Raw genomic sequence first — 27,125 nt, 5'->3', positions numbered from 1 at the left:
TGTCTGTGCATGTCTGTGCATGCGTTCGTGTGTGTGTGTGTGTGTGTGTGTGGCTCTATAATCTGACAAGGGATTATATGAGTTCCACTGAATTAATGTCAAAATCCACAGGATCAGCTCAGCCTGACTGGAGGGAGAGAGAGACATGATGAGTGTGAGGGAGGGAGAGGTGGAGAGACAGGGAGAGACAGAACCATTTGTAAGAGAGCGAGAGAATGAGCGGGACAGACAGGAAAGAGAGGAGGAGAGGAAGTACAGATCTAGTCAGGTCCCGCAGTGCACTTCTGAGTATGGCTTTTAGACAAATTAGTTATCTGTATGTGTGAATGTGAGTGAAAGTCAGTGGTTGATCAACTGCCTTGTCAGCTCTGTGGATAATACAGTAACATTTAGCTGGCTGGTTTATTGGTGTCAGCCAACAAATATATTTTAATGCAAATAGACAATTTATGTCTGTGTTATATAATTAGTCACAATTTAATGGTGCGCTTACATAACAATGGATAATGAAACCCAAAACTAATTAAAATTCCCTTTGTGCTGCTGCGTACAACCCAAATCAGCCACAATGATGAAGCACATGATCAAGCTTCAGATTTAAACTCTGTCATCATTTCAGAATCCTATGAAAGAAAATATGAAATTAAACTGCACTGGACTCACCTCGCTGTTTTGGTTCGCATCCCTGGTGCATATGATAATGTCTTTTTCTCTAAATGCAGTACGTTGAAAACTGAATCTGCTCCCTTCGCCAAGTTTCATTCTGCTATACATACACGTAGTGCTATTCGCTATATGTGCTACATACTAGTCACTGAAGCTTGTAGCTTTCTGTAATTTCTTTTTCTTTGTGTAGCTGTCTCATAAGAATGTGAGACAGCTAGACAATTCTACCACATAGGAGCTGTGAGCAATGCATCCATTCCCTTTGTAATAGAATAGAAATGTTGATGTCCTATTGATATTTTACAGGGTTTTTGTTTTGTTTTTTTACAGCATGAAGATACTGCTAAACACTCATAACCTGTAATATGGAAATAGGACACTTCTTATATTGTTCTATTCAAGGTGCAAATAATAAGATGAAACTTACTTATTTGTATCAAACAAAACCGAGTATAGAAGAATAAAAAAGATGCCTCCTGCTAAATTTGGATCATCAAAACCCTTTCAGTTTTGAAACGTGCAGGTAAAATGAAGCTAGAGAAAGTGAAAAACAGGATGCCAGAGAACAAATGAGATGAATACACGACTCTAAAATAATAGTCAAACAGATTGAGTAATTAATGTAAGTTGCAAATGACTTGGGAGTGAAACTTTTCAGTTTTTTTGTTCCCTTTTCTGTTTGATTTCACATCCAATGACTGGACTGTCATAAACAACTTACAGCCAGATACATTTCCAACCAGAAAATTGTTATATCTGAAAGTGTGAGAAAGGAAATAGCAGGTGTGACATAAAAAAAGAATAAAAAACAAGGAAAGTGAGACTGTCAACATTTAGGCAGACAAAATAAGCGGTTGTCCTGTGAGCCAACACCTTACTTTGCAAGCAGATATGGGACTGTTCATTTAAAAGCATCCAGAAAACATTTCTTTTCCTACTTTGTCATCAGTGCTTTAGCAACAAAGTCCAGCCTCTGGCCATGTGGAGAAAGTTTGTCTTGACAGATGCAAGATATAGATACAACAAAACAGATCAAAACTAAAAGCAGTAGCAGTAAAAGCCGGTCCTCCAGGTGACAAGAAGTAATCCCATTTTTCCCCTTGTCAGGCCTATAAAACATTATAGGCCTACAAGCATCTGTCAGACCATTATAAGACATATGCTAAATTGTGCTCTTTTGTGTGTGTGTGTGTGTGTGTGTGTGTGTGTGTGTGCGTGCGTGCGTGCGTGCGTGTGTGTGTGTGTGTGTGTGTGTGTGTGTGTGTGTGTGTGTAGGTGTGTGTGTGCGAGTGTTAAATGACCTTTTGCTAAGCTTAGTACATATTTCAGGGTATCTACCAGTGTGTTTGTGGGTGAGAGAGTGAGAGAAAAGAGAGAGAAAGAGGGCTAATGCTTCCTTTGCAGGTCTTCAGGTTGCCCAACAGTGGCACCTAGTGGAATAAGGTTTAATTCTCTTGTTTAAAGAGTGTGCCTTCTTTTTTTCTTTTTTCTTGTGTGTGCTCAGGTACCTTTACAAGTTGAGGGACCTTCACCTGGAGTGTGAAAACTACACAGAGGCGGCGTACACACTGCTGCTCCACTCTCGTCTGCTCAAGGTGGGGCAAACAGTCACATGCACGCATATGAAGACACATATCGTTGCTTAATGCTGGCCCCGGTGTCTTGTTCTTCTTAATCACTTGCCACAACTGAGACAGTTTTGCATTAGCTGATAAACGTCGCTGGCCTCCAAATGATGAAGCGCCGAGTTTAGTTTATGGCATTGCGTCGTCTACTGCAGCTACATCACTATGGTGATTGATGCTGTGCACTTGCCCAGTGTGTGTGTGTGTGTGTGTGTGAGAGGATGTGCATGTATGAGTCTGAGGCTGTTTGACCTCTTATGTCGCTTCAACTCTTTTATAAGACACATGAATTTGAGCATCTCCTGCTCGTCATCTCCTCTGTGTGTCTCATTACATCAAAGCAGTTGAACTCTATTTAACAATTTTTATAATCTCCATTTATCTGCAGGGTCAGTCCTGTCATTCCGGTCACACTACTGGAAACAACAGGCTGGAACACACAGCATGCTATAATCTTTGCTATCCTAAGCAGATTAGACAGTTTTAAAAATCATGATGTACTGTTTTTTTTTTTCTAAATTTAATTCTGTGTAATTTATGTAATAGAAGATAAACAGTTGTCTCATTTATATAATAAATGGGCACTCTGCTGCTGTTTTTGCACATGCTCCGCTTAGGACTAATATTGATTTATTACAACAATGAAACTGTAAGCTTTAAGTACTTCTTCTCCCTTTGTTCCTCTGTGATAAATGGCACAGCAGAAATTAGAGTAGTCCTGAAGGCAAAGTTTTTCTTTTGTTTCAGCAATATCAAGTTGGGCCTCCCTTCGGAAATATCTCATTTTGTTTTTATCTTTGTCTTTTCTTCCATATCTCTTTACTTCCTCTCTGTCTCTGTTGCAGTGGTCAGATGACATGTGCAGTCAGTTTGAGTTCCACGGCTCCCAAACGCAGCGACAGCTCAAAGAAACTCTCTACGACACAATCATTGACTACTTTGACAAGGGCAAGGTCGGTATTGTTTCAGACAATGTCAAAATTTGCTTAGCTGTACCGATACTGAGTGATTAATTGAGTACTAATTAGCGCTCAGTTGCATTAATGAAAATCCGTGTGTTGTTGTTCGTTTTTGTCTTCTTTTTCTTATTTTCTTCACTCGAGGATATCGGAGACATCAAAACAGATATCCTTCAACCACACATGATCACTGTGCTGTATGTTAGTGTCACATTCATTTTGTATTCTCCCCGAGTGTCTCATGTTCTCTGAAGCTGAGATAGAGACTTCCTTCCACTCCACAGAGACTTGGACACAGACATTTTCATGATATGAATTCCCACCACGACAGCTGTGCCCGATTTATTAGCAGATGGTGTAATGAAGGACACTTCTGTTTCTTTCCTTTGTGTGCTTAGATGTGGGAAGAGGCCATCACTCTGTGTAAGGAACTTGCAGAGCAGTACGAAAATGAGATCTTTGACTACGAGCTGCTCAGCAAGAGACTGGTAATACATTACAATCACAGGGGTTCATGTCTTCTGTGTAGCATTCATGATTGCATGTTTTTCCCCTTTCCCTTTTATAGATGTTTTAGATGTTTGGGGGGTTTAAGAAAGAAAGAGAATTCAGGCTACTTATCACGTCTTTGATTAAGGGAGTGCCATCCTATAATAATATAAATATGTACTGTCATCTAGTAACCAAAAATAGAGAGGGCATAGCCGAACATATGAAACAGGAAAATACCGCCGTGTAATCCCTTTATTTCAGCAAAGTAACTGTATTCTAAATACCACCTTTTTAAACGGTAACTGTAACTGAATACAGTTACTCATATTTTGTATTTTAAATACGTAACGGCGCTACATGTATTCCGTTACTCCCCAACACTGCCTCTGAATATATTGTTACATCATCTGCACACTCAAACATTAACAGCTATTTTTAAAGCTTACTCGGCATCATCATCATCATCATCATCGTTTATTTGTATAGCACTTTAAGAACACACCAGGCAGACCAAAGTGCTGAACAACACAGATCAAAACAACAACCAAATTAAAAATACCATAAAATCATTACAAACAATAAAATAAATAAGAAGGTGTCAGTTTCCTACAGAGTTAAAAGCCAGGGAATAAAAATAGGTTTTCAATCTGGACTTAAAGACCTGCACTGATGACGCTTGTCTAATTTGGAGGGGAAGGTTATTCCAGAGCATCGGAGCCGCAATTGAAAAGGCACGGTCTCCTCTGCATTTCAGCCGCGACTTAGGGACCGACAGCAGCAGCTGCTCAGCTGAACGGAGCGAGCGAGGAGGAACATGTGACTTCAGCAAGTCAGTTAAGTACACAGGAGCCAGACCATTTAAAGATTTAAAAACCAATAAAAGGACCTTAAAACGAACCATAAAATCAATGGGAAGCCAATGCAAGGAAGCCAGAACCGGAGTGATGTGATCGAATTTCCTACTACCGGTTAAAAATCGCGCCGCCGCGTTTTGCACTAACTGCAGGCGTGACAAGGTGCCCGACCCGACCCCTATTAAAAGGGAATTACAATAGTCCAGACGTGAGGTGATAAAAGCATGAATAAGAGTTTCCAAATTGGGTTTGGAAAGGAAAGGCTTAACCTTCGACAGGCGTCTGAGGTGATAAAAAGCTGATTTTACCACCCCACTTACATGACCTTCAAAAGTAAGCGCAGAATCAAGTTTAACACCAAGATTAGTGACTGAACTTTTCAGATGAGAGGTCAAATCACCAAAATCAACATCTGGAGAATCAGTAGAACGATGCGGGCCATATAAAATTGCTTCCGTTTTGCGACCATTAAAATTCAAAAAATTATTTGCCATCCATAATTTAATATCGCTAAGACAGTCAAGCAGTGATTGACATGGGGAGGTATCCAAATGACTAAAAGGTAAGTAAAGCTGACAGTCATCGGCATACAAATGAAATGACACTCCGTGTTTACGAAAAATCGCACCAAGGGGGAGTAAATACAGCGAGAAAAGTAATGGCCCAAGGATAGATCCCTGGGGCACACCCCAAAGCAGAGGGGCCACAGAGGAAGCGGCCAACCCCAGCTTGACACAAAAACTCCTTTCGGAAAGATATGATTTTATCCATGACAATGCCAGATCAGAAATTCCCACACAGTGATGTAAGCGGGAGATCAGCAGGTCGTGGTCCACTGTGTCAAATGCAGCTGTCATATCCAATAAGACAAGCACAGCATATTTACCACGATCAGTAGCAACAAGAATGTCATTCATAACTTTAACAAGAGCTGTCTCCGTACTGTGAAAGGGCTTAAAACCAGATTGGAAAATTTCAGACAATTGCGAGTCGCTCAAATAATCCAACAGTTGGGTATGTACAATCCTCTCCAAGATCTTGCTTAAAAAGGGAAGTTTGGAGATAGGTCTAAAATTTGACATAGTAGAACTATCAAGGCCAGGTTTCTTAAGTAAGGGGTGTATGACTGCATGTTTAAACCCACTAGGAACTTGACCGGTTAACAGACTAGTATTGATAATTTTCAGGATATAAGGTCCAAGGATGGGAAATACTTTTTGGAGAAAGCGGGGAGTAACAACATCATTTGGGGAGCCACAGGGCTTAGCATGTAGCACCAACTCCTCTAAGTCACGCAGAGAAATCGGTGCAAAAGCAGGGAATAAGCTTGAGCAAGGAGAATGCATGGCCGGATCAACAATAGGTGGAATCAGAGGCCTCAGGCTAGCAATTTTGTCCACAAAAAAGGTGATAAACTTATTGCACATAGCCTCAGAGGACGGCAAAAGGTTGTAACCCTCCAAGTTAAGTACAGAATTAATCGTATTGTATAAAACACGAGGGTTATGAGAGTTGGCCGAAATAAGTTGAGAAAAGTAGGAGTGTTTATCGGCCTTAACTGCCCTCTGATAAGTTTTCCAACTAATCTTTAGGGCTTCCAGGGAGACATGCAATCTGTCTTTTTTCCACTGTCTTTCACATTTCCTACATTGTCTTCTAATAGCTCGGGTATGATCTGTTAACCAAGGATTAGTCTTTGATTTACATTTTCTTACTCTCAAAGGGGCAACAACATCAAGCACAGATTTACAAGCAAAATCAAAATACAAAAGTAGGTCATCTGCAGTGGGCAACTCAGGGGCATAAGACATTAATTTGTCAAACAGTATAGAAAACCGTTCGGCAGAATCAGAGCCAAAGGCACGATAACATCGAGCAGGTGCAGTCTGATTTGCAAAAGCGTTAGAAGGAGCAATATCAAATAAGATAGGCATATGATCAGAAAATACTGCATCTTCAACCCGTACATTGCAAACAGATAAACCATGAGATAAAACTAAGTCCAGTGTGTGACCACGTTCTTGAGTGGCACCACTAACAAATTGGACAAAATTAAAAGAGTTCACTAAGTCCAGAAAGTCCTTGGCCAGGGGCTTCCCCGGACAGCAAACGTGAATATTAAAATCACCAAGCAGGAGGATCTGGTCATATCGTGATGCACAATCTGCAAGAAACTCGGAGAACTCTGATAAGAACACCTTGTTATATTTCGGCGGGCGATAAACAATCGCACATAACAACGAAGGCGAATGGCCCAGTTTACATAAACAGAGTTCAAAGCTGGTGTAGCGAGACGAAGGGAAAAGCTGCTTCAAGTCCAAGTGAGCCTTAAAAACAACAGCAAGCCCTCCTCCGCGACCAGAAGCTCTCGGAACATTAAAAAAGGTACAGTCAGCGGGTACTAGTTCAATGAAAGCGCTTAACTCACCGGGAGATATCCAGGTTTCAGTCAAGAAGAGTAAATCCAGAACACGAGAGAGAAAAAAATCCTTCAATATGAAGGTCTTGTTGACCACCGACCTGGTATTTATTAGACCCAGCCTGAGAGGGACTGGGTCCAAAACTTCCGAGGTATTAGCAACCAGATCCACCGGTCGAAGATTTTTCTTGTCAACTCCGCGCCAGCGCATATGCCGTAGAGGAGAGAGTTTTGCTGGACCATTTTCGAAAGACCCAACAACAGGAACCAGCCAGGAGTCCACCGGATCCAAGGCACGCAATGGCACCAATAGTTGCGGACAAAAGCGGCGGATGCAGCGGAGCTCATGGGGAAAATGAGCAATCCAGGATTTCAGCTTCACAAGACGACCTCCACGGTTACCCCGTCTCCTACGTCGCTTCCGCAGATCCGGTGACGGTGGTAGGGAACGCCAGTACGGTGGTATTGGTTCCAGATAGGGAGGAAAAAAGCCTTGGTTGTCATATTCAGGCCGGTCAGACATCCGGATGGATAAACCTATTTCCAATAATGTCTGGCGATCATAGGAAAAAGTACAACACACATGTAACACAAAGTTAACTAAAAACAATAAAACAAAACAAATAAAGGAGAGCGATAGACGGCGTGCCGAACACACAGGCGCCATCTTGACTTCACTCAACAAACTTATGTCAAATACTCCTTTAAATCAAGCTTTTTTGAGCTTATGGCGTGTCATAAATATATGACCCCAAAATTATGATTCTTCATTAGCAGTCTTCAGCTACTTCAAAGTCCTCCTGGCCCTCACTTTGTCATCTCAATCACACTTCCGCTTCTTTCATCTCTTGCCTCTGCACAACAGAAGAAGTGATTCTCCCATTTACTAACTTTTGGTTTAGCACCACCTTCTCCTCTATCTCCCCTTCACTCAAATAACTCCTTCCACTCCTCGAAGAGAATCACACATTTCCCAACAATGGAAAAATCTCTCCCTCTCTTTATATGACTGCAGCAGAAGCTCTCTCAGCTAATGCTGAATTTATGTGGTTATATAAATGACAGACATTGCCCTTGGATGGGGTGTGCTTTTTTTTCACTACATCTATCACCCTCGCAGGCCCGGCATTCTGCTGAGCGTAGCTTTGTCATTGGCATGAGCTGATTAAACTGCCCAAAGTGCACATCTGAAAGTCTCCCTTGGACACATCCTCTGTTTCCTTCTGTCTCTCTACAGGAAAAACAAGCCAAGTTCTATGAAAATATTATGAAGATCTTGAGGCCTAAACCAGACTACTTTGCAGTGGGCTACTATGGACAGGGCTACCCTCCATTCCTCAGGGTTTGTATTTTGCTGTGTCACAGTTGAGTTAGAGAATACTTCAAATTGTTACCAGAAACACTCATAAAGTAGATATTAAGGAATTCACACCATTTACAAAATCCTAACTGTCTTCCATTAAAAAACGTTATTGGCAGTTAAGCTTAGCTGTTTACAGTTTTTTTTAAATCGCACCAGCAGGTATCTAGCAGAGTGGGACATACGATACCCTCCGGAAACATTTTGGATGTGTTGATTGCAACAGGCTGCAGAAATATAATTTTGCAATGATTATTGCTTCTGCTATGATTATGTGTGTTAATCTGCTGTGGTAACAAGTAAGACAAAGTCAGTACTCAGCTTATAAGAGGGCAGTCAAAGGTGATCAGGTCCAACTTTTGAGTCTTTGAGAGAATTTCAGTGTCTGCCATTCCTAGGTGGACTCTGCCCTATTTAAGGACGTTTAAATAGGCAAAGAACTTTCCTGTGAAGATAAGCTGGGTCTTAATCTTTATTATCAGTATTAACACTGGTTTATTCCCCCTGGCTTCAGAACAAGGTGTTTATCCACCGTGGTAAGGAGTATGAGCGCAGAGAGGACTTCCAGAACCAGCTGATGAGCCAGTTCCCCAGCGCCGTGCGTCTCAACACAACCACCATGCCAGGGGATGATATCAAGAACTCTCCACTTCAGTGTATCCTTCAAGCAGCATTACACACTTATTCATTTACAGTCATATGTAGATGCATATTGAACGAAGAAAATTTTAATATTCTGCATGGTCTACAGTGTTCACCAGCACACTAGCATAGAAGTCATAAAATATTCACATGCAGCAAGCACCTTCGGGATTATTAAGTATTTGGGTCACTGAACACATTTGAAAGTACTAAATATCCAGGGACCTTTTAACCCAGAACCACAGTACATCTTAACCAACCATCAGATCTCTGTGTATCAAACTAAAATTTCATTTTAGTTTACTTGTCCTGTTCCTTTTGATGCACTTCTGTATGAACACATCCCTCCACTATGAGTTTGTACACTCACAGAGATACTGAGAATCTATCTCTTATGTTTATTTCTGAGCAGTCCAAAACAGATATCCAGTGTTTTACAGTGCAGCCAGTCCTCGAAATCCCTCCTCGCCTGAAGAACAAACCCGTTCCTGACCAGATCATCAAGTTAGTGCCATTCAAGCTAGTGCTTAAAAATGAACTGGAGGTTTTAAATATGTACACCTAATGTATATTGTGCCTCATTTTGCATGATTTTTCTGTTGTCTTTGTTTGACTCATTTCTTTCCTCTTCAGCTTCTATAAGTCCAACTATGTGCAGCGCTTTCACTATTCCAGACCTGTGAGGAAAGGACCCGTGGACCCAAACAATGAGTTTGCTGTGAGTTATGTCTTTAAAATGAAATGTGTGACCTCAGGGACCATGAAAGCATTTCAAGGACTTTTGTACTAGAACTGTTATCAGTCTGAAACTGTGAGTTTCTAATATATAAAATAATAGGATTTTATTCAAAGGCAGGATTTTTCATATGCTGAGGCTTGTGTTTAAAGGTTTCAGATGAGCTCTTGAGATGCAGCATCAGATTCCGGTATTACTGTGGTGTATGATTAGATTAGAATAAATAAGATTGTGCAGCAAGCGTCTGTTAAGATTTCAGGCTTCAATGCAAGATATGATATCAGAGTATTCAGAAGTGGTACAGATTTATCTGACAGCTTCTCTGTTTTTATACTTTTTTTTTGTTTTTTTTTAGTCCATGTGGATTGAGCGCACAACCTTTACCACTGTCTATAAGCTGCCTGGGATCCTGCGCTGGTTTGAGGCAACTGACATGAAGCATGTAAGTCTACAGGGCCATGTTTGTTCTCCATGTTTGACTTGTATGTTTGCTGTAAGTTATTATCTCCAGTGCAATGCGTTTCACATTTCAACACCACTGATTACAGGGTTTTTTTTATGTTTAATATTTAAAGGTTTTATTATACGTCTCCCACATCCGATCTGAAAACTCTCCATCCATCCACCTTCATTCCTTTTTCTTCTACTCTTTCTGTGTGTCTGCCTCCCTTTCCAGACTACCTTGTCTCCTTTGGAGAATGCCATAGAGACCATGGAGTCAACAAATGAGAAGATTTTAACGATGATTAACCAATACCAGTCTGACTGGAGCCTTCCTATCAACCCTCTCTCCATGCTGCTCAACGGCATCGTTGACCCAGCTGTCATGGGTGGCTTTGCAAAATATGAAAAGGTAAATTCTCAAGGATCATCACTAATATTACAAACCCAGTTCCAAAATGGTTGGGACGCTGTATAAAATTTAAAAAAACAACAACAACAGAAAGCCGTGATTCTGAAAACTCTATTAAGACCTTTTGTCATTTAATTTTTAAAAATTAACTCATTTTGAACTTAATGGCAATAACACATCTCAAAACTTTGGAGTGGTGGGAACAAAAGGCTGGAAGAGTAAACAGAAACAGACCCTGAAACAGATGGAGGATTATCTTGTAACTAATTAGGTTAATTTTCAACAAGCCAGTAACATGACTGAGCTTAAAAAGAGTTTATTAGTGAGTTTCTCAGAAGTAGGAGGGGCAGAGGCTCACCAGCTGGCAATAAAACACAAGCTAGTGTGGCCTTAGACCTGATCCCAATCCTGGCTACATTGGAAGGTTTCATCAGGAAGGACATCCAGCATAAAAATATGTGCCAAACATACAGATGCATCTGCTGTGGTAACCTTTTGGGGAAACAAAGTACTTTAGCTTAAACCAGGATTTCTAAAATGATAAACTAGTACCTGCAGGAAACCTTGGAGAACTGGATGAGGTGCATGTGTTTGTTTAAAAAAAAAAGAGAGAATCATTCCTGCATAATTATTATTATTATTTTAATACAAAATTTAAGTTCAGTAAATACTTTTGTGTTCAATATTTTGAAGTCACAATTAGCTATCATCAAAAGCCAACTGAAAGTAATAAGCACAGTCACATTTACTGTGAGCATAAAGCCAGATTTGGATATTTTGTGGCAGACAAAAGGAAATGGATATGTGTTCAAAGTGTAACAAAAGCGAACCACATGTTTGTTTGAGTCTTCTTTTTCTTTCATGACTCTGAAACAAAGCAGTCTTTAAAGACTTCGCCTGGAAAAGAGTTTGATCTCTACAGATGTTTCTTATTAAAAATTAAGTAACGTTTTTTTATTGCTTTTAGTTCTTTTAGAAAACCTCGCTGTCATACAACTTCAATGCTTAGCTTAGGATGTCGAAAAAAAATTGGTTTTCTGTGAATTTTGTGATGCCTTTAAATATTTGAAATGTAGTAATTAAGTGCTTTTAGATACACATTGTTTTTCATTAAATCAGATTGAGAGAGAAAAAGTTTGAGAACCACTGCATAAAGCTGTTATATTGCTATATATATATATTTCTATTGCCATCTATTGTAACACGTACCACGTACAGCCAAATAGGGGTTGCGAAAAAGGACGGAGATTCACCGTAACAAAGTAAGTCCTTTAACAGATATCAGAGCTTAAGAGAGTGCTCTCATGCAAGACTCGTCTCTCATGATGAACTTAAATCCATTAAGAAGAAACTCTTTATCACCTCCTGAGGCTCACTGAATATAATCAAAGTCAGTTTCTGCAGTCCAAATGACATTAAATGAAATGTACTTATCTGACTATCATTTAAGTGCCTCCACACACACTATTCAGTATTATAATATTCCACATAGGATGGTAGTAAATTACCATTTTTGCTAGCTGGTGAAATAGTAATCGATTTTTATCATTTTTTAAATGAGTGTTATATAATATTTCCTCTGTATCAGGCCTTCTTTACTGAAGAGTACACCCAGCATCACCAGGAGGACAGAGAGAAGCTGGTTCGCCTCAAGGACCTCATCGCATGGCAGGTACTTAATACATATTCTCAAATACATGTACACAACATATATAGTCATTACTTTTATATGTGTGTGTGTGTGTGTTTTTCTGCTGACACCATGGCATTTTTATTTCCAGATCCCATTATTAGGTGGAGGAATCTCCCTCCATGGGAAGAGAGTGACAGAGGACTTGCGTCCTTTCCATGAGCGCATGGAGGAGTGTTTCAAACAGCTGAAAAAGAAAGTGGAGAAGGAGTACGGAGTGAGAGAGTTGGTAAGCTGAAAGAAAAATGTAGGAAAATCCTAACTTTTCTACTAAAATATGATGCTTCCGTAATCCAGAATATCTTTTTTTCTGCAAAGCTGGACATGGAGCTGCTGTGGTAGAGCAGTGTAGAGCTAATTAAGCTGCAAATTAGCTGACCCAAGCGAATTTAAAGATCAAAGTACTCAGAAAACGCTGTGAGAAGAGTGTTGATGTGGGATTTGTACCTTTTAAATTTCTCTGCAACTAGAACAGGGTTTGGATGGTTTTAACGGGGGCAAATGTGGTCATTAACTTGTAATTGGCACTGCCTTTCAGGAGAAATTAAACAAAACTGGAGTAGAGTGATTATACACCATTTTAAGAGTGATTAGACTCAGTTTTACTTTTTTCTTGTTCTTTTTGTTTTTAGAGATGTCACTTTTTCTACGATATCTTTTTCGGCTAATCTACATATTGTTCACATTTGTCTTTCTCTCTCTCCAGCCGGACTTGGATGAGAGAAAGTCTACTCGTCCACGCTCCATGCTGCGATCATTTCGTCAGTCCGTCATCTCGATTTCCTCACTGCAGGGATCCGAGTGTGGGACGCCAACCAAGACACATGCAGACAGGTAACATGCACATTTTCGAACCCCTACTGTGTCACGAGAACCCCACGATAACACTCAGTTTAAACTGCATACATGAAGTCTTATGGAAAAAGCGTCACACAAATATGATAATAAGCTTGGATTTCCTTTGAATGTCTAATCTAAATCTTCCTGCCTCCTCCCAGGGACAATCCTCCTGAGTCTCCAATCTCCTGGAGCTCTGCCACCCTGCCACGCTCCAGTGGCAGTGTTAGTATAGGTGAGGAGGGGAGCATGATGACAGTGGGTGATGCAGAGGTCAAAATGAGGAAGAGTAAGAAGAAAAAGAAAAGGAGCAGCATGATCTTCATCACAGAGGAAAGAGAACGGACCAGTACACTCGAATGCAAACGGGTGAGAATTAGTGATGATGGATAGCAATGTGGGGAAAATGTGAGAAAAAGGTACAAAGACAGAAAAGAGGGGAAGGTTGCATTACATGATTAAGTAATAGAACGCTCTGTTTCTGTGAAGTGTAGTCTGAGTTTTCTGTGATTTTTGTCTCCCTCTAGCTGTCCAAGAAACAGGAGTTCCGCAGTGACACCAACTTGTCTGAGCCAAATGAAGTAAATGTGGCGCTGACCAATGCCAACTCAAGATCGCTGCCTGCCATCACAGGTGACACACAAACCCACCTGGTGTGATGGAATTACTGTGACTGAGGTGCACAAAGCCCACAAAGTCAAAAAATCATGACCTAAGAGGAAGTGCTGCATTTTTCCTGCTCTGGAAAGCTGACTCAAAGAAAAAAAGAGCACAAGCAAGGTCATAATAGGAGAAATACCTTGGCATGCTATGGTGTGCAATAGAAAAAGTGAATGCTGGGGAATGCACAGTAACAACTTGCCCTAAGACACACTCTGATATAAGGCAGCAAATCAGTTTGAATGTTGTATTTTCTCAGAAGTATGTAATAGTTGCATCTGGTTTATATCTGATTGTTGTATTTACACATCCTTGCACTATGGTGAATCAGGCCACAATTTACTGATGCTTCGCTGGCCTCCTGCCTTCACTGAATCAGCTGAGACAGCACTCACTGCGGTGTTAATACACAACTACAAGCTGCACTGCCTCACTGAAGATACAGCACTCACAGGCCCCCAGTGTTGCTAGGGCACACAGGTCATTGGCAGAACAGCTGCGGGAGCCCAATTAGTCACAAAAAATCACCTGGCTACAGTGCAAGATCTGCTGTAAAATTGTAATCACGAGGACACAAACACTACATTTGTTTTTTCCCCTCTCTCTCTTTCTCTCTAGGCCTGTCCTTGTCAGTGGCAGGAGGAGCTGAGGAGGTGGAGTCCTCCAGAGCCAGGAGGGACAGTAAGAGCATGTCGGTGTGTGCAACCTCTGACCGAACAGCAGACAGACGCTCAAAGGGTGTCATCAACCTGTTATTCAAGTCCAAGGTAGAGTAATAGCCCAACCTGTTTAAGTTAACTGGGTTTAGATTCAAGAATAAGTGCTTCAGTTAAAAAGAACAGAAATACACCTATTTACTTATCTGTGTCAAGCTATTGCCAAGGTTTGTCAAGGTAGGTTCACTGGCTGCTGTTTGGCTTCATGTTTAATGTCCAGGTATGAGTGATGTCAGCTGTATGCGACCTCTTAGTAGGAATTCACGAATATATTTTTCAGAAGATCTCAGCTCTTTTCTTTAACAGAAGTAGCACTGAAAATTTATCTCCAGCATGAGTCTCTTGAATTATTCCAAGCAGGAGCTCAAAGCCTGCTGAAATAATTTATTTGAGCACATTTCAGGTCATTTTTACCATTAAGAAAAATCCCTGTATTTACATTATGTGTGTTTGTTTCGGCAGAGCTCCAGAGCAGAGGAAGTGAAGCCCAGTGATGCACCCAAAGAAAGAGATAGCCATTTTTGAAATGTATTATTTTCATTTCTTGTCTTCTTTACTTATTTGTACTATGCTTTTTTTTTTAAACCAAAGACCTGTAGCTAAATCCACAATTATACACTGACTCACACAGTCTACTTGTCTGTCTCAATGTTGCTGTTGCCTTAATATAATTGATTTTACCTATCAGTAAAGGCTATTTTTGTTGTGTGACCTTTTTCCTGGCAATTTAAGTGATTCCCAGTGAAGCTAAATGCCATCTTACAGCTTTTCAATCAATTCTGCTTCTACAAGAATGAGCAAACACAAACCATCCCTCCGACACACTTGATTAAAAGCTTCTCATTATACGGCTTTCAGCATTGTTGACACTGAAGTTAATGAGAAAATAATAATTCTATAAAGCACAAAGGTTACTGTGTCCTCCCAAAGGACTTTAAACTGGAACTTGTTGCCACGAGGCTTTGGCACTGATACAACAAATATTAAAGTCTAATAAACTCAAATAGAGTCAACAAACTGTGAAACTCATTGTACAACATCAAAGCTGTGTGTACCCCAATGTTGAGTTTGTGTTTCTGTGTGAATTCTTTTGGGAGTTACTTTCTGCATGATTTGGTCACAATTTTTTATACCTTTTGTTAAAATATAAAAATAAATGTTTAAGTGTATTTCCAGTTTGGAATTTGCTTTGGTTTTTTTGCATCACCGGTTTTCACGAAGAGTTCTACCTAAGGAATACTTTAGGTGCCGGCTAAATACCAAGTTTTATAAATGTTAGAGTCGCTTCTACTCTTTACGGTAAAAAGAGTTCATCTTGGCTTTAGCTTCATGAATGAACAGCTTTTTAATTTAAGAGAGATTTGACTGTAAAACAAATGAAGCCAATGCTTGAGTGCCAACAGCTGTAGTTCTTCGAATGACCACTTGGGGCAGGCTTTAAAAGTCAGTACCCATAGACTCTCATGCTAAAATGGTCATATTTCAGATTGGAAATAAACATGATTATAGCGTCTTATGAAAGGCTGTTTTAGACCCTGTCCACACCTGCAAGAGTATTTTGGCAAATGAAGCCTTTTCCATGCATCTTGGCTTTTTGTAGATATGTAAACATGGTTTTAAGTTGGTCATGGTTTATGCAAATATAGGAAGGTTTTTGGTTTCAGGATTGTTTCCTTGTACCGCTTCCTCAGTTAGGTTACTGTTTGTAGTTTTCTGATTTATGTCTAGTTTACTTGAGCTTCTGTGTATACCAGTATTTATTCTAGTATTATGAGTTTCTTGATATTTTAGATTCTAGTTTTAGTCAGTATATTTACAGTTATTGTTATTGGATTCTTTATATTTTGATTTATTAGTCTTGCCTTCCCTTTGTCATCCTCTTTCTTGTCAAGTCTTATTCTGATTCCCTGTTTAGTGGCGTCCTGGTTTATTTTGATTGTCATTTATTTCTAGTGTCTTGTTTTTTGCAGTTTTTATTAGATGTCATTAGCCTACAAGTCTACAGTGAAGGAGACCGTTGATTGGTCAAAAGTCTAGCCATCATTGTATCGTTGTGTATATATAGGCCTGCCACCACCCTTTGTCAGACTATTTGTGTATCTTTTATCTTGTGTTCCTCATGTTTTCCTACTACTTTTGCATTTCTTTCTTGCTATTCTGAAATCTTGCGAATACGACAACTCAAGAAGTAAGGCCGCTAGAATTTTCAAAGTTATACCATAAGTGCATGTACTAAAAATCTGAGAGGAGTTCAAATTCTGTTGACCTTGACACCAAGGTCAGAGGTCAAGTTTTCTTAAAATTTTGTGAATGCAACAACTAGAGAACGAGGCGACATTTCACACCATAGGTGTAACAACTAGGAGGCAGGGGGATAACACTGGTGGCTGCCAGTTTTTTTAGAGTCTGCATTTTGGGTTGTAATTCAGAATACATGACAAGGTCATTGAGAACATCTTCCAGGGTAGATGTTTGCAGAGACTCGGCTTCTGTGTTTACATGTGGAAAATGGAGAGGTTGTCTTGTATCATCAAAGATTCACTGTATTGCATAAATCAATGCAATGATATCATGTTGGCAACATCCATCTCTAATGTACTATAAGCAGCAGGGGACCTAAGAGATGCAAACTTTGCTGGAAGGCACTTTTCAAAGTTAACGTTGAGTAATTTGTAGTCCATATTGATATTCCAAGACACCAATCCAGGTGTTCCCCAAAGAATTTGTTCTCTGAGCTAGAGAGAGCATGGATAATGAATGAACAGCCCCAGATCATCCATTCAGCTGGGGCAGTGCGTGTACAGCATCCAGGTTCTGAAGAACTGTACTGGCCCAGAGGAAGAAAACATAACAACATGCACCTAGGGTGGTGAGCAGATTTCCTCTGTTCTCCTACAGCAGAGAAAAACAAAACATTACAGCCTTCAGGCCTGTTGTAGCTTCGCTTTTTAATTTCTTTAACCCCTGGGATCTGCCTAACGTACTCTGAAACAACACAACTAAACCCTTCAAAATCCTGACAGATTATGAGTAAGTGAAGTCAGGAGGGAGCGCAAGTCTTCCTTTCTTCGTTGGCTGTAGTGACATTTTAATGAAAACATTAAGATTAATTGTTAAAGGTGCAGACAGGGCAGCTGCATTTAATGAATAGAAATTAGTGGTAATTGTAGTCCTAAATAAACAGAAGAGCCTTATGTTAGAAAATATCATTTATAATGTGTTTTTGGTTTTTTCCATTATTGGCAGATGTGGATGAATATCTCATATTGGATTTCCTCTTGGTTCTCTTTGAGCCCTATCTGCAGGAGTGCAGACTGTCAGTAGGTTGTAAAGCACAATAGAGATATTTCTCCTCTTCCTTATTAATACTGCCATTATCTGGTGTCATACTGACCACCAGGTTTCTCTATGGCCAATTTAAAGTTGCAGAATAACCTTTTAAACTCAGTCCTGTACTCCTATACTTCAGTCTGGAGTGTGAATTTTCAAACAGAACCATAGCCCCGTGACCACAGAGTGATTTCAAACCGGAGTCATGTATCTCATTTATGCAAAAAAGGATGGATTGGGTTAGTGGTGAGGGTAAACGATATGCTGCGAATTCTCATAGGAACTAATAGGACAGCACTGCTTGACTGATTAACAGACTGCTTCACAGTGAAAAATGCTAAGATTTTTCTGGAATGTGTGTGAAGTTGCCAAATTACACGTTGGTAAAGTCAGGTGCACAAATGGAGAAGTGTTGCAAACATTGCATTTTGAAATAGAGAAGCCTCAGCAACCTGTTTGGAAATATGACTCATTAGTTGCGCCCGTGGCAGCAAGAAACACGTCAAATTTATGATCCTCCACTGTGGCTCCTTTAGGTCTCCTGATGGACAAACCAATCAAAAGCACTAACACACAACTCCTGTTATAATAAGTGTTGCCTCTAAAGACATGAAGGTTTTATTAGAGGTGTCACTGTGGTTGGTACTATAACTTGGATGTCATATTAACTAGTGCAACTTATGTGCTTAGGAGACATATTTACATATTTATCTTGAAGACTTGACATCAAAGCTTCAGGGCTGCATTTGCTTAGATGATACTGTGAATAACACACACTAACTATCACAAAAGTCACAAAGTCTAAACACACATTTTCTAAAAGACATAAACAAACCGTAGCTCTTTAAATATTCCCCACAGAGCTGAATCCATCAAGGATAAGTATGGGTGAATTATTTTAAACTGATTAGTTTCAGGGACAGCACAGTTGGACATAAAAGACTCTTTAGTTTATTTAGGATGGCGTAAAATAGGCGGTAAATTACAAATGCACTGTGGGCTTTTCAGTATCTCTCCACACTGGCTGCTGGTGTAGACAGCATCGCTGGGCCTGAGATCGAGGGGCTGTTCCATGCTGTTGAAGCTCGGCTCTGTATCAGTCTGACTGCAGGATGATGGACATGGCTGAGCAGCTCAACTCTGTCAGAATACATAATGAATGAGCAGTTGATGGCAAAGTAATGAAGGTGATAATTGAAAAGCAGTAATTCTGACATCTATTGCAGTCTTGGCAAGCTCATTTGCAACTAATTTCAAGCAAATTAGAGATCAGACAATTCCTTCTTGAGCACTGGCATCGCTGTTGAAATGATGGCAGTGCAAAGATATACTAGCTACTGTGCTTATTGTCACTAGCAGAGGCTGACAGGCTGATGTGAGCGTCAAATGCGGTTATAATCCAAGCCCACTAGGGGGCAGTAAAACATTGTTTTAAGGTGTAAACGGTTCAAGTCATATTAATCACTAACCACTAGCGTGGTTTTTGTTAATCCTTTGGGCATGTAAGACCAAACAAGTTTTTAACTCTTAGAATTTTTTTGTTAAAAAAGAAGAAGAAGAAGAAAGTCATCTTCTGATATGGCGCAAGACTAGTGAGGTAAGTCGTCCCATTGGGAATACAGTACAAGTTTCTTGGTTTTCACTTGTACCTGGGATTTCAGCTTCCAGGAAATGACAGAGACTTTCTGCACATTCCCAACATCTTTTGTTTTTTACCCAAGATGGCAGCCATTCAGCTAAGTTATGACAGGTAAATAAACACTAGATAGAGTGATGTGAGGCACACCGTTGTGCACGTATTTCTCTATATTAAGCACGATCACAACAAACACCTTTTAAATGACTGATAACAGAATGCAATATAACATTATAAACTTTTCTTTTGTAGAATGGTGTCTATATACAAAATATCTTACTCTCTGTCTTGTGTTGAACCTTCAGTTAAATGGTTAAAATGAGGTCTGGACTTTTTCCCACTACAAAATAAAACTTTGGCTCAAGGACAGTTTTTCCATTCCAGCAGTTTACCTTTGGTCAGCAGTGTTGTGAACTACTTTTCACCTGTTCCAGTTAAGGTATTTAAATTGAATCCAGAAGTATGCAGTAGTTGGGGTTGAGGTCAGCTGAGGTCAGTGAACACTATGAATATTTGTCACATTAAAGAGTTTGTCCTTGAGAGAGAGCTGTTGTGTGTGTATATATATATATATATATTTCTCAAGATCCAGTAATATCAACTTCAAACTCCAGCCTGTAGAGGGCAGTGTTGAAATGTACCAGCAGTGAGACCTTTACTGTATTTATTTAAGCTTAAAACACAGAGTGCTGAATAACCTACACAACTCTGTAAATCAAGGCTGATAACATGCTAGTTATCAGCAATCCTTCCCTCCTTTTTACTCTGCGATCTTTTACTATCGCTGCACTTTTCTCCTCCTGTCTCTTTGTAATTGCCTTGCTCTAACACCCCCCCTCTCACTCGTATCAGCCCCCTTTTTGCCCTCTTTCTGATACTCTTGGTAGTCTCTCCATCTCTCTGACAGGTTTTGCAAAGAGCTGATAGGGGAGCAGAAAGTGGAACAGTGCTGTGAGTTTTAATGGGGCTCCCTGATAATCTCTAATCTGACAGCTCATCAAAGGCGACCGTGCTGTTCACATTCTGTCTTTCAGGGATCATTCGCCAGGTTGCATGTTAATGTAATGTAAAACAGTCATCTGTGCCTACAGCCTTGATAGTGTGTATTGCTTATATAGCACATTTACTGTATGATTCACTGCAGCACAGAGGTTTGACTGAAATTGCAGAAGCTACAGTGGTGGAGTTTGATGCTGAAAAATGGGCAGGTGAAAGGTATTACAGTGTTCCAGTATTTGCAGAACAAATGACATATTTCAGACACAGTTTGGTCTCAGCATACTGTAATGATATTTCAGAAGGCATCTCCAGATAAGTAACAGACTAAGGGGAAACCCGAACTAAAGAGTGAGGGGATACAGTGGTTATGCTATGCTAGGTGGGTTTTTTTCCCTTTAATTTGTTACCACCTGTTTGCGTTTATATTTTACCATTTTGCAGACATTTGTAACTATGTCAGGTTAATGTGATTCAGTTTCTCAACTCATTCACAGTACAGGAACATTAAGTGATAACAAGTAAAAGTAGGAAGTGGAAATATTGATTTTTTTTTTCTGTGCAATAGTTATTTCATCCAGTTCCCTGCTAAGGTGAAATTTTGTGTGAGCAAAAGTAAGACAAGAAATCAATGCAAACCACAAGTTACATTTAGCCAAGTGTCAGATGAAGAAAAAAGTAGAGTATGTGTAACAATGATTCAGGAAATTCATCATTATAAAACTTTTTTGGATCTGGTGAGCAGCAGGGGTTAAATGGGCGGGAATGATCATGAGCTTGATTTAATGAGCAAGTCAAGCTGATGAATACATAATAAAAACAAGTAGGTTAATTTGGATGTGCTGGAGCTGAGTATTGCCTCCACCGGATTATACTATACTACAAATAATAAAGTAAAAGCATCTGACTGTCCTGCTTTCTTTCGAATCACTGGGTTGCGTTCATTGTGCAGATATCAATAAAGCTTTGGTGGTGGAACTTAATAGCATCTGTTAAATACCTCAAACCACTTTCATCTGTAAAGTGATGGATCTTGGAGCGTGAGAAAAAAGAGTGATAAAGGACACAAAAACAGATATCATTAATAATCTAATAGAAGAAGCCCAATTAAATGAACTCCATACCCAGACATTATGAAAGTGTTATATTTACAGCACTGGTATCAGAGTAATTATGTAAATACAGAGTGATGATGCTGTGTGAATGTTTTAAAAGTACATAAAATGAACAAACTAAAGCCTGTGTAGAAGAAGACTTGCGGTAGCTGCTGAGAACTGCTGTGATATGAACATCTCTGTTAGCAGTGAGCTGAAACATAGGTGCCCTTGTGAACAGGCAACAGCAGGGGACCAGACAGGAAGCAACCCCTCACTGAGACGAGCGACTTCTTGCCATCTTAGCTGGTTGCCTGGCAGCTTCGCAGTCCCAACAGTGTTTAAAGTGCTAATGAGTGAGCTTTAGTGATAGGTTAGAGTTTTAGCTGTGCTAGTAGCTGTGCTGTCCCATTGAGGTCTGCACAAGGTCCACAGGTCACTTTTTCTATGGAGCCTACAAACTGCTGGGCAGCGTTTGAGCCTTTGAAAACAAAAACAGTCATTAGGAGAACAAGGGCAGCAGCAGAGATAGCTTTATATGGCAGTAGCTAAAGAGGGGTGCACTAATGCTGCCAAGGTGCTTGTTGGGGCTTGTCTAGGTTGCCTGGGTCTGACATTGTGTTTCCCAAAACAGCAACTGACCTCTAAAACATCACTGGCAGTACATATAATGTATCTTTCGTCTTTGCTGAAATGGCAGTACATCTGTGCACACCCTGGGTGCTGCAAGTTACCACAATGAGAAGCATTCCTTCAGAGGGAAGAGTGTAAAAACAAGCACTTCACATACATGCAAACACTTCAGTCTTCATACCAAGTAACTTATAGTAATTAATTCAGTACCTTAAAATGTGTCATTTCATTTAGGCTGATTCCCCTTCTAAGCAGAGGAAGCCGACTAGTATTTCCTTCAGCTGAACAGATCGCCATACTGCTATAACTGTTTTACTGCCAAGAAAATAACACAAGAGGAACCCAAAAAACAAATGTCCACACACCAGAATTCCTAATTAGGATGGCGTCGGTGGTAGGGGAGTGGATAAATGGTCAGTACTGTTCACATCAAATCTTTGGAGCCGAGTAAGCAACACCGCAGAGTTGCTGAAAATCACTGCTTTTGGGATAATGATGTCGGCTGATCAACGGTCCAGCTCTCAATGGATTAGCACCAAAAAAAGAAAAGAAAAAAGCAAGAAAAGAAAAAGAAAAAAACTTGTTCCCAGTGGTTTAGAGCTATTCTGATTTTACTCTTGACATAAACACAAACATTATCTTAGCTTTATGTTTACTGTACACACGCGAGATACCGTGAGATACCCTCATCTGATTGTAGGGAAGAGAGAAAATGAACATTTTCGCAACTGTTGAGCAATTAAGAGCCAGAGTTATAGAAATATATTTAATCTATCCTGTGCAACTGTGACATGTGTCTTTACATTCAAAGCTCCTTTTGTCTTGTCTTTGGTTGATAAAAATATTTGTCTTAATCAATTTGGTTTCAATTTGCTACAAGCATACTTTAAAACAGCAAGAATAAATGCTTAATGCAGAGTAACATAGAAGAAATAGTTTCACCTCTATTTGAAAAATAAAGACAACATTTTTTTGTTATAAATTATGTGGTTACGAATTTATGGAAGGTATATATCAAGACAAAGGGCATAGATTTTAGCCCATCTCCCCACCCAAACGGTCAGAGCTGTGAGGCTGGCAGTTCCTTCTTAGTTTGATCGCACAGCTCACTGGTGGTTGAAATGAAAGTTTGGTACGCTCAATCCATGTCCTGAAACACGCTTTATAAAAGTTTGACTAACGAGCATGACATTCACCACTAGCAACAGGGCAGGCAGCAGCAGAGTATAATGAGTGAGCTTGACATCGAGCACCTAATTGGTGATGCTGTGAGCTTATTGGATGTCACATGCGATGCCACATTGGTTGTGTGTGTTGTCTGTAGCACTAAATTTGCTATCAGATATCTACTAATGACACACTTTGTGTGCCTGAAAAACAATGTCGGAAAAAGAGGAGACTGGGAAGGAAGCCGGTGGCGGGAGACTGACAGGAGAAGATATATTATCAGAAGAAAGATGTAGCAGGTGGAAAGAGCCACAAGCTGCCTGCTGTTCTTCACATGTCTTTCTTATATATATATATATATATATATATATATATATATATATATATATATATATATATATATATATATATATATATATATATATATATAGGCAACATTGCAGACATAGAGGACAGTTACAAGTACCTGGGGATCCCGCAGGCAAATGGGAACCATGAAGAGGCCGCTAGAAAGGCTGCAACCACCAAGTACCTGCAGAGGGTCAGGCAAGTCCTGAGGAGTCAGCTGAATGGTAAGAACAAGATCCGGGCCATCAACACATACGCCCTGCCCGTGATCAGGTACCCTGCTGGGGTAATAGGCTGGCCAAAGGAGGAGATAGAAGCCACTGACATAAAGACAAGAAAGCTCCTGACCATGCATGGAGGGTTTCACCCCAAGTCCAGCACCCTGAGGCTGTACGCTAAGCGGAAGGAAGGGGGCCGGGGACTGGTGAGTGTCAGCACCACAGTCCAGGATGAGACAAGGAACATCCAAGAATACATTGGGAAGATGGCCCCAACTGACCGAGTGCTCAGTGAATACCTCAGGCAGCAGAAACCCAAGAAAGAGGAGGGAGACGAGGAACCATCATGGAAGGACAGGCCCCTGCACGGTATGTACCACCGGCAGATAGAGGAGGTGGCTGATATCCAGAAATCCTACCAGTGGCTGGACAAAGCTGGACTGAAAGACAGCACAGAGGCACTAATCATGGCAGCACAAGAACAAGCTCTGAGTACAAGATCCATAGAGGCTGGGGTCTATCACACCAGGCAAGACCCCAGGTGCAGGCTGTGTAAAGATGCCCCAGAGACAATCCAGCACATAACAGCAGGGTGCAAGATGCTAGCAGGCAAGGCATACATGGAACGCCATAACCAAGTGGCCGGCATAGTGTACAGGAACATCTGTGCCGAGTATAACCTAGAAGTCCCGAGGTCAAAATGGGAGATGCCCCCAAGGGTGGTGGAGAATGACCGAGCTAAGATCCTGTGGGACTTCCAGATACAGACGGACAAAATGGTGGTGGCTAACCAACCGGACATAGTGGTGGTAGACAAACAGAAGAAGACGGCCGTAGTGATCGATGTAGCGGTTCCGAATGACAGCAATATCAGGAAGAAGGAACACGAGAAGCTGGAGAAATACCAGGGCTCAGAGAAGAGCTCGAGAGGATGTGGAGGGTGAAGGTAACGGTGGTCCCCGTGGTAATCGGAGCACTAGGTGCGGTGACTCCCAAGCTAGGCGAGTGGCTCCAGCAGATCCCGGGAACAACATCGGAGATCTCTGTCCAGAAGAGCGCAGTCCTGGGAACAGCTAAGATACTGCGCAGGACCCTCAAGCTCCCAGGCCTCTGGTAGAGGACCCGAGCTTGAAGGATAAACCGCCCGCAGGGGCGTGCTGGGTGTTTTTTTTTTTTATATATATATATATATATACACACACACCTTCTGTATGCAAACATGCTCACATAGTGGTGCAAAACTGCATTTATTTTTTAGTGATGGATCTTGCATGTGTGTGTTTTGTGCTATCATTCAAGGGTTTGACCTCTGCCTCACCCCATGTCAGGGGAGAATCATTACAATAAGCAACAGCACTAAAAATCAGGACCTCACTTTACAAAATTAAAATCCCCGAAGGGCTAAGTGGTGCTAAAACTGAAAGCATCTGGGCTTAGTCACCCTTCGTGTTGCCACAACTGTTAGAATGGGTTTTTTTGTCTTCATTTTAAAGAAGCACATCTAAATGTCTCTCTCTATGTAGCTGTGATGTCAGCTTTTATGGCCCCATCGCAATCAAAAAGTTCTATTGACCTCCGACTTCTGCTCAGGAGATGATAGTGATTTCTAGTGGATGGCTCACTGGGGAATGTGGTGATGGTGGCTTTCACATCACAAAATGACACAGGCATCAGTAACACAAATGACTGTTGCTGCACAATAATGATGCTGCCTGTATGAGTTCACTTTTCAGATTAAAATGTAGCTTTAATGGTTTTCAACTGACCTCTGTTTTATGTACTGCTTTCATTTCCCACCCCATCCCATCTAGCATGAATAGCTATTAGTATAATTTATGAACATCTTTAATTTAGTTTTTTTTTCCATTATTTGTTTTATTGTGAAGTGATGTAACGATCAAATAGAATTCAAAACTCATTAAAAGTAGTTTAATACTATTTAGTAGCCCATTCAACTAATATAGTTTTTTGTTGTTTGTTGTCAGAAACAGTAATGCTACATTTTTGTTAGATCATTTTGAAAAATGATTAGTAAAATATGGAAGCAAACAAATAAATAAAAATTCCAAGCCAATGTTTATTTGCAACATAAATTCATTTTGAGCTCAGAGCACAACCAAATTGTTCCAACTAGGATAACAATCTGCATTTACTATTCAGTTGTAGTTTTGTGGATATATATTGGACATTGGATATTTGGATCATTTGCATAAAATTGTATTTTTTGCATGGTTAATAAATACCCACGCAAGATGCATAGTAAGGTATCTAAAGCAATGCAATGATGATAACAATTACAATAAACAAACAAACAAATAAATACTTTCAATAATAATAATAAAATTCAACGTCATCCCCAACATTGTGATCATCATCTTTTGTGCTTATTTACTTGTCTGCTAATGGTTTTTTGTTTGTATTGCATCTATTATTGTTACTATTATTTGACTATTATCCAGTTCCTCCTTTCTACTGCCACCTGCATTCCCCTGTGGCTGTCTTCATCTTTAGTTTTAGTCTTCATCACATATAGTTACATATAGATTTTGGATTTTACTTGTTGTTTCTTCCCCTCATTTGTCAATGCAATCTCGGACCTCACCAGTTTCACCTATGTTCCCTTTCCACCTGTTTGTAATCACATATACTGCTGGAGAAAGGTACATAACAAATGGCGATGTTAAGGAACACAACGCTATTGTTGATTACTTCTTAGCTTCTGACTTTACATAGTTTCTAAAAATGCCCTGTGCACATATGTAGACATAGGTGTGCCATTCCATTATGAGCAAACTGTGTGATGTGGTGGTTGCAATGGTAACGTTTCAGAGGTACAAACAAAATCTGAGCTATGACTCTAAAACATATCAAATGTCCTGTGTGTACTACATCTACTAAAATTTTAATTTAAACACATTCTTTCCCAGCAGTTTAAACAAAATATTATTTACAAAGTTATATATTATTTTAAACTTTTATCCAGTGTCCGGTGTGTGAGTCAAAAGCCTCTGGGGTTCTTAAGGGATTTTGTAAAAAGTTATTATGAAATAGCTGATCCACTGATCCGCTGGTAGAATGAGCATACATCTCAGGAGAATCACCATGTCCACCGACTGATTAGGCAGTTGTCACATGAGGCCCGGTTGCCAAGGTAACTGTCCTCTGACACCTCCCGTTCTGATTCGCTTCCTGCT

General features: G+C 40.2%; 1 protein-coding gene across 1 annotated transcript in view; it reads left to right on the top strand.

Annotated features, from left to right (window-relative positions):
• dock2 (dedicator of cytokinesis 2) overlaps window positions 1–15,176 on the top strand; it is a 100,978-nt gene extending 85,802 nt beyond the window's left edge. The window contains exons 36-51 of the mRNA XM_085362612.1: window positions 2,171–2,261; window positions 3,137–3,244; window positions 3,649–3,738; window positions 8,253–8,357; window positions 8,890–9,031; window positions 9,440–9,521; window positions 9,651–9,735; window positions 10,109–10,195; window positions 10,430–10,606; window positions 12,195–12,278; window positions 12,388–12,525; window positions 13,003–13,130; window positions 13,295–13,502; window positions 13,661–13,766; window positions 14,412–14,560; window positions 14,972–15,176. Coding sequence (XP_085218738.1) covers window positions 2,171–2,261; window positions 3,137–3,244; window positions 3,649–3,738; window positions 8,253–8,357; window positions 8,890–9,031; window positions 9,440–9,521; window positions 9,651–9,735; window positions 10,109–10,195; window positions 10,430–10,606; window positions 12,195–12,278; window positions 12,388–12,525; window positions 13,003–13,130; window positions 13,295–13,502; window positions 13,661–13,766; window positions 14,412–14,560; window positions 14,972–15,034 — 1,843 coding nt within the window. The 3' untranslated portion in view covers window positions 15,035–15,176. The remainder of the gene's footprint in view (window positions 1–2,170; window positions 2,262–3,136; window positions 3,245–3,648; window positions 3,739–8,252; window positions 8,358–8,889; window positions 9,032–9,439; window positions 9,522–9,650; window positions 9,736–10,108; window positions 10,196–10,429; window positions 10,607–12,194; window positions 12,279–12,387; window positions 12,526–13,002; window positions 13,131–13,294; window positions 13,503–13,660; window positions 13,767–14,411; window positions 14,561–14,971) is intronic.
• The last annotated feature ends 11,949 nt before the right edge of the window (window positions 15,177–27,125 follow it).

This window comes from Diplotaxodon limnothrissa, linkage group LG2 (genome assembly GCF_057381915.1).
Source record: "Diplotaxodon limnothrissa isolate DT_005_m linkage group LG2, D_limnothrissa_male_GT1.1, whole genome shotgun sequence".
Classification (NCBI taxonomy): Eukaryota; Metazoa; Chordata; class Actinopteri; order Cichliformes; family Cichlidae; genus Diplotaxodon; species Diplotaxodon limnothrissa.
Note: the sequence above shows the minus strand (reverse complement) of the source record. Positions and strands in the feature narration are given on the sequence as shown.